This window comes from Spermophilus citellus (genome assembly GCF_964194105.1).
Source record: "Spermophilus citellus genome assembly, chromosome: 8".
NCBI classification, from domain to species: Eukaryota; Metazoa; Chordata; class Mammalia; order Rodentia; family Sciuridae; genus Spermophilus; species Spermophilus citellus.
The window spans coordinates 121,744,934-121,760,932 of record NC_138189.1 but is presented as its reverse complement, the minus strand read 5'-3'; the positions used below and the strand labels follow the sequence as shown (position 1 = coordinate 121,760,932).

The window sequence follows — 15,999 nt, the reverse complement described above, 5'->3', positions numbered from 1 at the left end:
AAGCTAAGACCAGGCAGGTGATTATTGCAAAGTGCAGGCAAACAGTAGTTTGGACCAGGGTCACAGGAGCAGAGATGGTAGACAGAGATCAGAGTCCAGATACAGTAATTAGCGGTTTTTACTGTCCTTTATAGTGCATAGGAGAAAGAAATTCAGGAAGATTCTAAGGGTTTTTTATTTGTGTGATGACAAAGGTGTAGATGGCATTAATTGTGATGGTCAAGTTTGCAGAATGAGTATATTTTGGGCAGGAGAAAATGGAACCTGTTTGTACATGTTAATTCTAAATTGTCTATTAGACACCAGGTGGAGAGGTCAGGTTTATTTTTTTACTTCATTGGGTTTGAATTCTTTTTTTTCTATTTATAGAGTTGTAATGGTCCTTTTGTTCCTTTGTTTTCAAGGTGATGGTCTTGGTTACATAGAATTTGATGTTAGTGCTCAACTGAGAGAAGAAAGAAATATTAAGAAGTAGTTTCAGCAAAAGTAATAAAAAAGGATCTATAGATATAATTTGTAACTTGGATTCAGTTTCCAAAAGACAGACATGTCTAAGAAGCCATGCAATATCAGTGCCACACACATGACTTAAGGATACCCAAAGGGTAGCTGACAACCTATTCCAAGTGTTTAAAATAAACTAGATATTGAAGAAGCATGTTTGAAAAAAATTTTTTAAAAGTAGTGTTCATAAATAACTGTACTAATGGTTCTCAGTCTCCACACAGACATCAAAACATGAACTCATTGGTGCATAGAGCTAAACAAAAATAAAACTCTGAGACCAGACAACAAAATAATTTCTGATGCTTGGCTAATGACATATCTGCATCAGGGCTGACATCACATAGCTCAAGCTCAGCCTGGCTCAAGGAAGGAAAAATAAAACTGCAGGAGCATCAACATCTTAAGAGACCCTGTTATGGTCTCTGCACCAAGGGAATCTAGCTTGGAAACTTGGGATCTAGAGAAGGAGCTATGCTCTGCCCAAGGCAAAGCCAGATTATTATTAGTAGCAATAAATGTTTCTGATTATGTCACAGAACTTGCTGTCCTGGTCTCTAACAACGGATCACCATTAAATCTGGCATGTTTGTGTGTCTGGGGGTGGTATTGGTTCTGTTGTTGAAGTCGGCACGTTCCCATCTGCCTACTTTTGTGATCATGTAAGTGTTTGAAAGTGCCAGAATGAGCACGGAAGTTGGACAGGAACGTTTTCCCAGAAGAAATTACAAATAAGCAAAATTCTAAGAGGATTTATCGCCACGGAAGCAGCCCAGAGTCAACCCCTGGGTTCTAAAAGAATGCTCAGTATGCCCCAAGTTTGCGGACTGGCTTCTGCTCTCGGTCAGCTTTCAGCCAGATTGGTGAGGGCTGGCGCCAGGGCCATCTGGGAGAGGCGACCCCACGCTGCTGGGTCTCCCGGGACTGGATGCCAAGGATGGGTAGGGGTGCTGCGTGATGGGGGGCGGGTGTTGGGAAAGACAAGTCCCGCGCTCTCCTCAGTCACCAAGACTTGGTAGCGCCTCCTCTGGGCCAGTCAGTGCCGGGGTTAGGCCAGATCAGCTCAGGGCGCTGCAATTCCCTCGCGGCCCCAGTGCTGGTGTCACCTGGTCGCAGCCAAGGTGCTGCTCGCGAGCGAGGGCGCGGCCGGCTGGCGGGCGCGGAGAGCGCGAGGGGGCGGGATCGGCGCGACGGGGCCGCCCGCCCCCCCCGATGATGCGGCGGCCGCCGACTGGCCTCCGCCTTGTCACTCACTGCTCACCATGGTTGCAGCACAAAGCAACAAGCCCCGGAGGCCGCTTCCTCCCTGAGGAGCGGCTCGGGCGGCCGGAGAAGTCGCAGGAGGAGGAAGAGGCGGAGGAAGAGGAGGGGAATCGCCGCTTCCCAAACACACTCTCCAAGGGGGCTGTGCGCGGCGCTCGACTCGGCCCTCGGACACCCACCCGCCGCCGGGAGTCCGGACCTGGGCTACCCGCGGTCCCTCTTTCCCTGCTCCACCGCGCGCAGACGAGGAACAAAGTTGCCGAGGGCGACCCGGAGGCTGTAGCCCGGCTGGGGCTCTGGCCGCGGCGGCGCCGGCGCCGGCGCCGAGGCAGCTCCGTTCCGCGCTCGCCGATGGGGGTAGGCGGTGGCGGGGCCCACGACGGCGGCCGGAGCAGCAGAGGCGGCGGCGACGGCTGCGGGGCGGCGCGAGGGGATGCAGCAGCAGTCGGGAGGGACGGCCGAGCCCAGTAGACCGAGCCCAGGAGCGGCGGCGACTGCAGCCGAGGCGAGCGGGCTTCGCTGCGCCCGGACCTGAGCCTGACCCACCCGGTCCGTCCTGCAGACCAGCGGCGTCCAAGTGCCTAAGGACTGGGGACGCAGGAGACCCGAGTGCTTCGCGGAGACCCCTGGGCGGCGACGCGAGCCCTTGAGAGGAGGGGGCGACCCTCGCGCAGGGGGAGAGGAGGCTCCGCCTGCCTGCAGCCCTCCCCCTCGCTACTGCCACTCGTACCTCCCTAAAAATAACTCGGGCCCGCTGGGGCCAGGAGGAGCCGCCAGTGTCCCCCGAGCGGAGCCTGGGGAGGCGTGTCGAGCCAGGGCCAGGAGGGAGCCGGGCGCGCCTGTAAACCTACAGAGCCAAGCGGCGAGGAGGAGGAGGAAGGGGACTTCCCTGCTGCCTGGAGCGCCTCAGGCTTGACCGCAGGGACCCTCCCGGCCGCGCGTTTCGGGAGCTGAGCGCCGAGGGCGCCCACCGCGCCTGTCCCGCGCTCTCGGCCCGGCCAAGCCGCCCTCGCGCCCCGCGCAGCCGCCGCGGTTTGGCTGATTAGCCCGGGCGGGCCGCGCAGGGCGGCGGCGGCGGCGCTGGGCCGGGAGGAGGCCAGCAAGGGTGCCGAGCGGCCCCGGCCCGGCCCGCGCGGGGAGATGGCGTCCTACGTGGATAACAGCTTCCGCCAAGCGGTGATGAAGAACCCCGCCGAGAGGACCCCCCAGGTGAGACCCGCTGCCTCCGGTCGCCTGCACTTGGCCGGGTTTGTTTCTCTCAGGCTGCACCCTTTCTTCTCCTCCGCCACCCTGTCCTGACACAGTTCTCCCCAAGCACCCCACTTCTCACATCAGGACTTCCAGGCCTTCCCACCTCCGAGTCTTTTCTCAAGGGCGTCCTGGATTTATTTTTCCCTCTCTTTGCTATTCTTTATACTTCTCACTAGTGAGCTCGGATTGCCTGGCGACAGAGGGGTGTGTGTGTGTGTGTGTGTGTGTGTGTGTTCACGCGTGGACCTTCTCCAATTAGCTCCCCTGCTCCCCAGCAGTGCTCGGGACCTCAGTCTCAGCGGGTGGGGTCTTACCTTCCCTGTGCCAAAGATTACTCTTGCCACCTTGATTTCTGGTTCCCTTCCTTCCCTTGCATGTGGCTTTCCTTTAGACTTCAGTGGTGTTTGATAATGTGGGATAATGTGGGTATAGGAGGAAACTTGTAGGGTTCTGGGAAAAGTCCATGTTGAGCTTCTAAAGTAGAACATTGAGGTTTGTGTATTTATTTACTATTTTACTTTTTGGAAAAAAAGATGCTGCTTTTCATTGAAAGGGAATCAGTTGAATAGTCAGTTTCAGAGTTTTTAGTTTCAATTGCAGATGTAACTGCAGAGCCCGCACATTCAACCAACACCCCCCCCCCCCCCCCCCCCCGCCCCTGGAAGGGCACCCTGCGGATTCTTCTGGTGTTGCACAACCTTGTCAAAAGTAGACGAGTTTGTTAACCTTTCTATGTGTGCTTACCGCCAGGCTTCTTTTTCCTCTTACTTCAAGTGGAAGAATTGCTCCTGGGGTTGGATTTGGTCATCTCTAAGTTGGACTAGAGAAGGAGAAATTTTATAAAAATGTGGTGGTTTGATTTTCTTAGCTATAAGTTTCTGAGAGGATAATGACGCATATTCCTAAGCATTGGGATGGTGACTACAGGGTATCCTTCTTGCCAACCTTCTTAAGGCAAATAAAGCTCTCCTGATCCTGGGACCATCAGATACATTAGGATCGAATGCTTGAAAAGAGTTGCTTTGTTTTTTAGGTGTTGGATGACATCTGTCCAGATCCAAATTGCTTTTATTTTCTGACATTGATTATTCTTTAATGTGGGGAGAACAGAATAACATAGAATCTTCTGCTGGTTGCCATTGGACAAGCCCCAAGAACGGCACCTGGTACCATTTTGATTTTTCATTTTCTCTGATGGAGCTGTCACATCTGGGGGATCATGGATTGATATCACATATTTACCAAACCTATGGAAAATGGGCCATAATTTTACAAGGCAATTTATTTTAGTGTCTCCAGAAAGTTCCTATTCTCAAACGCTATTTCTGTGATGATCAAGGAATGTTCTGCTTTGATCTTGTCCCCCCCACACTTGGTGTTTCAGTGCCTCTCAAGTGCCTTCCTCCACCAGAGTACTGCTTTAACATTTTCAGTTGCATTGGAGTCTTCTGCACCTGAAAATGCACATTCCTAATCTCAGTGGGAAGGAAAAGCAAATTTCAGTGAGATATTTCACTTCTTTTCAAGAATAGTGTTTGAAGTGCCAAGTGAAATCACACATGCTGAGAATATTAGAACCTAGCTAGGCTGGTCAGAAATGATGTCAGAGCCTTGTAGTGGAAATTAGAGATGGGGGAAGTGGTGTCTTCAGTTGATTAGTTAGAAGAATAACAATGCTTGAAACCTACTGGAAGAGACAAAACCTCCACTGTGACAGCCTGTGTGGATTGTGCCAAGTAAATGAACTGTTAAACTTTCCTTTTCCCCTGCCAGTTGTATAGAATGGAGTAAAAACTGACCCAGCATAGAACTTGGCCTGAGTCAGAAGTAAGTGGGCCAGTTACTACTAATACCACACCATGAAAGCTCCATTGACAATCTGAAAGCAGCACCCCTACCCCCCCCCCCACCCCAACCTTCATAGAAAAGGTAAACACAGAAAAACTTACCAAACATTTTGAACATTCTTACTCGTCAGCCCCATTAACTTTGATGTTCATCATTTGGGTTTTATTTGCGCAGACCCCCCTGTTTGTTTATTGTTTTCAAGAGAAAGTAGCTTGAAATGTGAATGTTTTCCATCTTTTCCTGACTAGTCAGAAATAATCCATCTTTTAAAAGTTTGAAATTTAAGTAGAAAAGAAATGCTTCTGGGAGTGGTGTTGCCTGCCTGTAATCCCAGGTACTCTGGAAGCTGAGGCGGCAGAAGGATGGGAAGTTTTTTTTAATTGTTGTTCTTTTTAGTTATACATGACAGTAGAATGTATTTTGACAAATTATACATACATGGAGTACAACTTCCCATTTTTCTGGTTGTACATTATGTGGAATTACATTGGAAATTGAACATGGAAAATAATGTCAAACCATTATACTGTCTTTCCTATTCCCATTTCCTGTTCCTTTCTTTGATCCCTCTTTGTCAAATTGAGTTTACTTCTATTCTTCTCTGATCTACCCCCCACTGTTATTGTGAGTTAGCATCCACACAGCAGAGAGAACATTCAGCCTTCGGTTTGGGGGCGTTGGTTTATTTCACTTAGCATGATAGTCTCCAGTTCCATCCATTGACTGGCAAATGCCATAATTTCATTTCTCTTTATGGCTGAGTAATATTCCATTGTGTATATATACCACATTTTCTTTAGTCATTCATCTGTTGAAGGGCACCTAGGCTGGTTCCATAGTTTAGCTATTGTGAATTGAATTGCTATGAACATTGATGTGGCAGTGTGTGGGGAGTCATTCTGACACGTGATTGGGTGACTCCCGTTAAGGGCCTGAGGCACTCTGGCTGTGTCGGAGTTATCCCGACCCTTTCCTGATGAGAGAGCCCATCCGTGTGGGGGTGTGCGTAACCACTGACCCTGGAGACCCAATCACTGACCCTGACCTTGGAGTGCAGCCCCCCCTCAACCTTCATTGGATGGAATTCTCCCCTGAATCTCTTGTCCCCCCAAATAAAAGGCTACTCCCCGGCGTGTTCGCTCTCTCTCTCTCCTGCTAGCCCAGAGTAATCCTCGCTGCCCTGCTGGGCGGCTTGAGGCGGGGACCAGGGAGGCGAGCCGTCTCGGACCTAGCAATATAAAATAAGGTACTGTCTGTGTGTTTTATTTTGATCTCTTCTAACTAACTTAATGCCAGAACCTCATTAATGAAACCACTGCGCAGGCCGCGTGGTAGAGCAGTGTCACTATAAAATGCTGATTTTCAGTCCTTTGGGTATGTATATACTGAGGAGAGGGATAACTGGGTCAAATGATGGTTTTATTCCAAGTTTTCTGAGGCATCTCCATACTGCTTTCCAGAGTAGTTGCACCAATTTTTAGTCCCACCGCAATGTATGAGTGTACCTTTTCCCCAACATGCTCACCAACATTTATTGTTACTTGTATTCTTGATAATTGCCTTTCTGACTGGAGTGAGATGAAATACCAGTGTGCTGTTTTTAGAATTTTTTTTTTTTGTAGTTGTAGATGGACAGAATGCCTTTATTTTATTTCTTTATTTTTATGTGGTGCTGAGGATTAAACCCAGTGCCTCTACCACTGAGCTACAGCCCCAGCCCCAGCCCCTATCAATATGTGTTTAACAAAAAAAAAATTAATTGATTAATTAATTTTTATGTGGTGCTGAGGATTGAACCCAGGACCTCTCATGTGCTGGCCGAACGCTCTACCGCTGAGCCACAACCCCAGCCCTATCAATGTGGTTTTTATTTGCATTTCTCTAACTAAGCTCAAGGTCACCTATAACTAAAAAATAAATATTTAAAAAAAGACATTTTTTTTCATATATTTGCTGACTGATTGTATTTCTTCTGTGAAGTGCTTGCTCAGTTCTTCTGCCCATTGGATGGCAAGTTTGAGTTTAGCCTCATCAACTTAAAATAAAAAATGCAAAGGGCTAGTGTTATGGCTCAGTGGTAAAGCACCCCTAGGTTCAGTCGCTCATACCGCTTAAAACAAACAAACAAAAACCCCTAAACTAACATATTAAAAGACTACTGTGCTTGTTAATGCAAAAGTGGAACTTTACACTTGCCTGTAATCCCAGCGGCTTGAGAGGCTGAGACAGGAGGATCAGGAATTCAAAGCCAGCCTCAGCAAAAGTGAGGCGCTAAGCAACTCAGTGAGACCTTGTCTGTAAATAAAATACAAAATAGGGCTGGGGATGTGGCTCAGTGGTGCGTTCCTCTGAGTTCAAACCCCAGTACAAAAAAAAAAAAGAGGAGTGAGGTTTTTGTGTAAGTAGTGTCTAGTCTCATGAATACTGGAGAGTTATAACTTTGTAATATAACCAAAGCAACCATGTTAAAATAGCTTGAAGGACATGAATTAGGAAAGTTTTGCCGTGGTGTTTCCTTCTGTTTCTGAGGATAGATTCCATAAAGGAGTTTGTGGGATTCTCACAGGAAAAGGAAGGTGCTTAGAAAGAAAAGAGTAAAGAAAAATGCATTTTTTCATTAAATTTAATTCTTTTTCCCCCCTTTTCTTTCTTTTTTTTTTTAATCAGGCCAGCCTAGTTCTTTTTCTATACTCTGAGAAGTCAGTTTTGTATTTAGGTCAATCAATTGCCTAGAAGTAAACTCAATGTCACTTGTGTAACCTAAGAAGTTGGCTATAGGAGAATCTAGGGTGGGGAGATTCTCGGTAACTTTGAATTAAGAGCATTTCATATCCACCTGGAAAACCAGAACCTACTCTATAGGCATTTTACTGGGAAGGGGCAATGGTAAGGAGAAGTATAGAAAAAATTGTCATCTAAATTTTTAGCCAAATCATGCATATTCAGATTCAAGAAGCTCTCACTGTTTCACCTGATATTCTGAGAGGACAGAAAAAACTGTATTTAATCTAGTGTTTGTCCTATACTGTGAATTCTAGTTAATGGGGCATTCTGTTCTTAGACAACATACTCCCTTGAAAATAATGAGCAGGGGCTGCGGCTGTGGCTTAGTGGTAAAGCGCTTGCCCAGCATACATGAGGCACTGGGTTCGATCCTCAGCACCACATACAAATAAAATAATAAAATAAAGATATCGTGGTCACCTATAACTAAAAAATAAATATTAAAAAAGAAAATAATCAGCAATAGACATTCTATTGATATTTTAAAATGTACCTCTGCTGAAAAACTGGACTCTTACTTAAGTAATTGCTTTATTCAACTATTTAGGTTTGTGTCTTTAATCACTTAAATGAGACCTGTGGTTACCAAAGCAATTTAATGAACTGAAAGATGTAAATAAATTACAAACAGCTTTAGATTTCAAGGCTTTATACAATAAAATAATTTTCTAAACTATTAACTTGTTGAGTTCAGGCCCTTTGAAATTGCTTCTTTGGAGTGTTTAAATAGCTTAATATTTTAGTTTTCCAGGTGAAACATATATTACAAAATTGTTTCCTCTACTTTAAAGACCAAATTTGTGTGTTTTTAGCTAATTGTAAAAGTTACTTTTAGATAGGGTATGTATAAAATAACTCACCCTATTTCCTGGTTAATATCTTACTTTGCCTTTCATTATTAAAAATTTTTTTGGGCTATTGCACCATTTGATTTAGTTGCTAAGTCATGAATTTGTCAGGTGAGAGTTCCTTGGAGAGTACAGGGTTTAGTTCTTTGCAAAAGTCACTCGGTAGAATTCATTTTGAGTCATAATGAGAAAGCTGAAGAAAATACCCTTAGCATAGAGAACTTTAAATTATGAGAATTAGTACAATAGAATATCTCTGACATATATTTAACTTTCAAATGTAGGGGAAGAATTATGTGTATTATAGTTAAATTTTCCATTTGAGTTTCTTTTTACCATTGTTTATGAGTAGACTCATTTTCATTTGATAGCTTGTACTTTGATTATATTTTTACTTGGTTCTGGGCTGTAGTAATAATATTTATTTTTTAAGTAGTTTTTGTTCTTAAAACTACTAAACTATACACAGTTTGAAAAGCATATTTCCCAAAGAAATAATTGGTCACAAACATTTAAATTTCATAGAAGTGATATGTGAATTTGTTGGGTAAAAAACATACATTTATAACTAAAATACTAATTTCAAACTTTATTAGCATGTGGCTTTGAACAAGTGAGGACTTAAATTTATGGCAAAAATTAGTAACATTCTTTTGCAATATTAGTGAAAGCCTGAAAGTCTTCAAATAGCCTGTTAAACATTTAGTAATTAACAGTTTCATAATTAGCTTTGCATATCTTGGCTGAGGATCAAAATGATCCAGCTGCTGGTTTCATTGTGGTAAATGGGAGTTCACAGAATAGGACTGCCTTGTTTCCAACTTTTTACCTCCCTGTCCAAGAAAGGACATAAAAACAAAACCAGTTATAACCTATCATTTTATTAATGATCTTACTGTTTAATAAGCAAGAGAGGATACACTGTAACTGCCAAGCTCAAGTTCAGCCTCCCCCACCCTCCATTCCCATATGGGAATTGAACCCAGGGTGCTTCACCAATGAGCTACATCCTCAATACTTTATTTTTATTTTGAGACAGGGTGTCCCTAAGTTACTGAGGCTGGCCTTGAACTTTTGATCCTCCTGCCTCAGCCTCCTGAGTAGCTGGGATTATAGGTATGCACCACTGTACCTGGCTGAAGCTCAATACTTGAAATAAAACGTTCTTTGCTTCATAAGAAAGCATTGTATTTAATTTTTTTTTAAATTGTGGATTTGCAAACAACTTTTTTTGGGGTAGATTTTGAGGAATTTAAACTGCAATAAGGTCTTTTTTTTGGTGATATTTGAAATTCAGGTCAATCAAGTAATAGTGGGATATGCCTCAGATATAAGTTGACTATATGAAATAATTACCTGATAACCTTTTAGAAAACACAGAAAGACTGCTTCTGTTTGATGCATATGAAAACTTTAAGAAAGTTTTGTTATTTATTTTGTACATTTTATATCCAAATAACTTTGGAAACTGGCAGTAGTCAGTGGTTCCTTGATATGTGCATATTATAAGATATTTCCTTTCTTCATTCCAGTTTTAATGATTCCTTTATCTGTAAAATGATAATCACTTACTGATGTTGTTTTATGGATCAAGTGTTTAGCTCAGAGCCTAATGATAGTTTGCTCTCCCTCCATCTCTTTTTCCCTCTCTCCCTTTCTCTCTCTCTGTACTGGGGATTGAACCCAGGGCCTTGAGCATACTAGGCAAGCACTGTACCACAGAGTTACATCCCCAGTTCTGAGAATTCTCTTTAAGACTGAGGTCCAGGTCTGGGGTTGTGGCTCAGTGGTAGAGCGCTCGCTTAGCATGTGTGAGGCACTGGTTTAGATTCTCAGCACTGCATATAAATAAATGAATAAAATAAAGGTCTATCTACATCTAAAAAAAAATTGAGGTCCATGGAAGGCCCTGGGTTCCAGATCCCCAGTACTATAAAACAAACAACAACAACAACAAAAATGACTGATGTCTATTCTTCTGGCTTGATGGTTGGATACCTCAGTTGACAGTGGAGATAGATTAGAAGTATTGCAGGAGGAGCTGGAGTTGTGGCTCAGCAGCAAAGCGCTCACCTACTGTGTGTGAGGCACTGGGTTCGATTCTCAGTATCATATAAAAATAAATAAATAAAAATAGAGGTATTGTGTTCAACTAAAAAAAAAGAAATATTGCAGGAGTATCATCTGCTGAATGGGCTAGCTGAATGTGTGCATGTGGATGCCAACTACCCATTGTACTAAACTGTGTTTGCATTATGCCAGCATGGCCTAATCATGGCCAGTGATAATGATGAACATTTGCTAGTTCACAGGGAAAAAAATACAAGTTGTTGATAATTTTCTTGATTTTTTTTAAATTTTTTTTTTTTTTTTTTGGTGGTACTGAGGATTGAATCCAGGGGCACTCTATCACTGTGCTATAACCCCAGCCCTTTTGTAGGGGATCTTACTAAATTGCTGAGGCTGGTCTTGCACTTGCTGATGTCCTCCCATATCAGCTTCCCAAGTGATTGAGATTATAGATAGGCATGCACCACTCCCTGCACCTGGCTGATTGTTAAAAGATTTTTTACTTACACTATTTTTCCTTAAAGCTTGATATCTTCTACTACATGTACATTCCAGGAATCCAATATGACGTATAAGTGCTCCTTGACTTATGGTGTGGTTACATCCTGACAAACTGATTTTAAGTTGAAAATATTGTTAAGTTGAAAATTAATTAAATGCACCTAACCTAACAAGCATCTATAATGAAGCAACACTCCACTGGATAGTATTGGTTGTTTACCTTTGTGATAGCATGCTGGACTGGGAGCTATGAGTTGCTTCCAAGTCTGTAGAGAGTACTATACCGCATATTGCTAGCCCAGGAAAATACTAGAAATCAAATTTTGAAGTGTGGTTTCTACTGAATGCATTTAGCCCTTTCACACCATTGTAAAGTAAAAAACAAAAAAATAAAATAAAAAACCCACATCAAACCATTTTAAGTAGGGAACTATCTGTATCTGATTTATCATATAGTTATGCTAATATAATAGTATTTCTTAATGTGTAGTGGTAATGTGAACATTCTGTCCTTGGGAAGAGTTGAAGAATTAGAAATTTAAGCAGGCAAAAATGGATGTATTTATATAAAGACTCAAATTGACTTGTGATGACACAATGTAATAATTGTAGCGAGTTTTTGGAAATGGTTCTTTATGTCGCTATAATAAATATCTGAAGTAATTAACATAGAAATGGCTTATTTTGGCTCACAGTTTTGGAGGTTTCGGTCAATAATTGGGCATACCTATTGCTTTTAGGCCTGATGCTGGCAGGAAGAGAAAGAGAGAGTGTTAGTTTGGGTGTCACTGTTCCTTTCAAGGGCATTGCCTGTGACCTGATGACCTCTCATTATTTTCCACCTCTTAAAGGTTGTAGCACTACCCAATAGCACCACTCTGGGGATGATGCCTTTAGCATGTGGGCCTTTGGGGACCATTCTGCATCTAAAACTAATGCTGTAGCACTCCTCTATATCATTTTTTTTTTGCTTAGATGGATTAATTTATGTTGATAAATTAGGAAGAGAAGCAATTTGTAGTGCATATAATTGATTTTTTTGTAGCTTTGTCAGAGCTAGAGTATGCGTGTATGTAGTAAAAATATGTTCAATGGTTATGTCACTTTGGGAGAAAAATATGCAGATTGTCACATTATTTAAAAAACTTTTTTAGTTGTAGATTGTTACAATACCTTTTATTTTTATTTATTTTTATGTGGTGCTGAGGATTGAACCCAGTGCCTTATACGTGCTAGGCAAGTGCTCTACTGACTCACAACCCCAGCCTTGTCTTATTATTATTGTTTTTTAGGTAGATACACCCAATAACTATTTTTATGTGATGCTGAGGATCCAACCCAGTGCCTCACAAGTGCTAGGCCAAGTGCTCTACCACTGAGCTCAATCCTCAGTACCAAAAAAAGTGCATGAGTGAGATCATACAATATGTGACCTTCAGGGATTGCCCATTTTCCACCCTGCATAAAGGTTCAGGCCAGGCCTCTGTCACATTATTTTAATGGTTAGAATTTTTATCTTTTCAGGGGGAAAAAAATCCCCCATGATCTCATGCTAATTAGCCACCACTTACTGAACTGTAGAATGTGTTTTTTGTGATACTTAGGTATTTCCTTTTCTCCTCCAGTCTGTGAAAGGAATTACCTTTGGTGTGTTGTGGTGTTGGTAGGGTTAGGTTTTATGGAAGTTTAGTCCTTGTGTTTTAAATTGTCTTGGCTCCACTATTTCTGTGCTTTCACATCCTTTGTGAATAAAAAGTATTTTGTAGCAGTTGTTGTTGGTGACTTGAAGAAGACCTTTATTTTCTCATTGGAAGTAAACTCTTCCCTCCTGCTGTGGTTTCTCAATGCTTCCTTCCCACAAGTTGTAAATCATAGATTGCAGAGCTTTAGAATTTTTTGAATATTAGTATGAGCTAATGAACAGAAATAAAAATTTGCATTTTGCTCCTTTGGCCAAGCCGACACTCTACTATCAGGCCCTTGGCAGCTTTGTCTTTCTCTAGCCCATGGAGTTTGTTTCTGTTCAACATAAAAGCTAATAATGAAAGAAGGAATCCTAAATAAGAATTAATCATTAGCTGGTCATTCTGGGGAAAACTGATATAAACTTTCCTAGAAGCTAACAATCAGTGCACCTAAGAGGGTTAGGGGGCACTGTGGTGATTATCTGATTTCTCCTGAGAATTCATTCTAAAGACTCATTTTTGAAAAATATTAAACTGAACTTTGAGGTAATATAGCTTCACATGCAGTTGTGAGAGGTAATATGGCGATCCTGGGTACCCTTTACCTGGGTGTTCCCTTTATTAATATCTTGTAATAGTGCAGAATATTGACATTGATTAACTGAGATTCAGGAAGATTCCAGCACTACGAAGGATTCCTCTTGTTGCCCTTTTATAGCCACATACGCTTTATGTGGCTAACTTACCTCTCTGGCAATCACTGATCTGTTCTGCATTTCTGTAATTTTGTCATTTAAAAAATAATATATGGGTAGGTCTGGCATGGGGCTCACACTTGTATCCTAGCCACTCAGGAGGCTCAGGCAAGAGGATCACAAGTTCGAGGCCAGCCTCAGCAACTTAGTGAGACCCTGATTCAAAATAAAAAGTGAAAAGGGCTGGAGATGTGGTTCAATAGTTAAGCACCCTTGGGATTCAATCCTCAGTACCAAAAAAAGTACAGGAGTGAGATCATACAATATGTGACCTTCAGGGATTGCCCATTTTCCACCCTGCATAAAGGTTCATTACCTTTTGGCTAAAATATCACTACTGTTGTCAGCAAATGGTTTGGCCTTGAGTTCCTAAAATAACAATAATATTGGGGATGAAGGTGGTAGTGCAAGGTGAGATGGATTTAAATAGTGATAGTGAAGACAGAATTCTATAATGATGTTTAAAAAACATAGATCAAAGATCACAAGGTCTAGCATGAGCAAGAGTAGTGATATTTGTAAACCTTTGGGATATTTCAATATATGTATCAACTGTCCACAATTTTTTGTTTTTTATAATAGTGGAAGTAGTAAAACTAGCTTTAGCTGTCATGATCTCTCAAAGAAATTACTTGATCTGTTCCAATTGAAGATTTTTTTTTTTCTTAATCTGAAGGAAGTCTAATGGATGTACAGTGCTCTTCCCTTATCTGCAGGAGATGTATTCTGAGGCCCCCAGTGGATGCCTGATCCTGTGGCATCCTCTTTACTGAGCCTATATACTGTTACTTTTTTATGCATACCTGTGATAAAGTATAGTTTATAAATTAGGCCCAGTAAACTTGCTGTGATAGCCCACAACTATGATTCCACTACATGGGAGGCTGAGGCAGGAGCATCACAAAGGTCAAGGTCAGTTCAGGCAATTTAGTGAGAGCTTTTTCAAAATAATAGAAGACTGGGGATTGTAGTGGTAATTGCCTCACATGTGGAATCAATCCCTACTATAGCCCAAAATCAGAAAAACTAAGAGATTAACAAAGATAATAATAGAAAAATTATATTTTGTAATAAAATCGTCAGTACCACTGCTCTTACTCTTTGGGGCCATTATTAAGTAAAATAAGGCTACTTCAGCCCAAGTACTGCAGTAACACAGCAGCTAATCTGATAACTGAGAAGGCAATCAGACGACTAACAGGGGACTTACAGCACCAGTAATGAGACTTACATTCTGTGTCTCCTGATACTGTGCACTGAGGAGGAAATATCTATGGTATACTTTTTCTTATTTTTGGCAATGTTGGGGATCAAACTGAGAGCCTTGTGAATAGTGGGCAAAGTATTCCACCACTGAACTACATACTCAGCCCAACATTCTTACTAAGAAACAAAAAACAAAGAACAACAACAACAAAAAATCAACCCAAGTGGAGAAAACATCAGACAGACTCAAATTTAATGCAAAATAACTGGCCAGTTGCCGCAGTCTGGGTGGGCATAAATAACCCAGCTGCCACGAAGTACTTGTAGGTTCAAAACAGCAACTCTTTATTGCTGAACTTCCCCAGCACTCCACACGTGCTCCCTAGGAACACCCTCACCCTCCACCAGGGTCTGGGCGAGCTCTCCCTTGGAACCCCTTGGGAACTCCAGGGAACTCCAAAGTAGCGGGCGCCGCCGGAGGCAGCAAGAACCGCCCTATTGCAGGACATTAAAAGTCAAATATACAATTGAATACACAGCTTAACATAACTCCCTTCTGGCAATATGCCATGCGTCATCCTGACTCAGCTGTGGCCCTCAACAGCCAGTATTCCTCAAAATTGTTGGAGAAATGCTGAGAACTATCACAGATTGGAAGAGACAAAGGAAATCTGGGATTCTGAAATTGATGTATTTTATTATGCTTTTTAAAATGTTGAACGATGGGAGGCTCAGTGAAGGGGACAGGAAATTTGTGAACTATTTTTTATCACTTTTTTAAGTTTCAAAATTAAAAGGAAGCATAGCTTTTGGAGATTTTTGTTTGTTTTTGTTTGAACCCAAGGCCTCATGCATGCTAAACAAGTAAACAAGAGCTCAAGCAGTAAGCTATATCCCCAGCCCTTTTTGGAGTTAATTTTTGAATCTGGAAAAAGGCTACCAGATTATTATTTTTTAAAACTAAATCTTTCTCCTGATCTGATTTAATCTTAATCTTAATGAAGAGCCGAACCTTTTAGTTGAATATTTTGTATGCATTGGGCCATTGGTACAATGAATGAGGCTGCATATTAGTTGGAGAGAATTAAACACACACACACACACACACACACACACACACAGGCTAATAAATAAATGGGTAAGGGAAGCTAAATTAATAACTTTTAAATTATTTAACTTTTTAATTATTTATTCACTTTGTCCTTATCTGTATTTTTTTAAATATTTAGAAGATGAATGTTTTGTACCAGTTTTCAATGTTTCATGATCCTGAATTTAAGTAAC

General features: G+C 42.1%; 1 protein-coding gene across 5 annotated transcripts in view; it reads left to right on the top strand.

Moving 5' to 3' along the window:
• Positions 1 to 1,861: 1,861 nt before the first annotated feature.
• RAPGEF2 (Rap guanine nucleotide exchange factor 2) overlaps positions 1,862 to 15,999 on the top strand; it is a 253,310-nt gene continuing 239,172 nt past the window's right edge. For 3 of the 5 annotated variants that reach the window (XM_081304948.1, XM_081304949.1, XM_081304947.1), the window contains exon 1: positions 1,862 to 2,976. In XM_081304948.1, the coding sequence (XP_081161074.1) occupies positions 2,908 to 2,976 (69 nt within the window). In that variant the 5' untranslated portion in view covers positions 1,862 to 2,907. The remainder of the gene's footprint in view (positions 2,977 to 15,999) is intronic. The other 2 variants (XM_081304950.1, XR_014023390.1) reach the window with 2 other exon arrangements.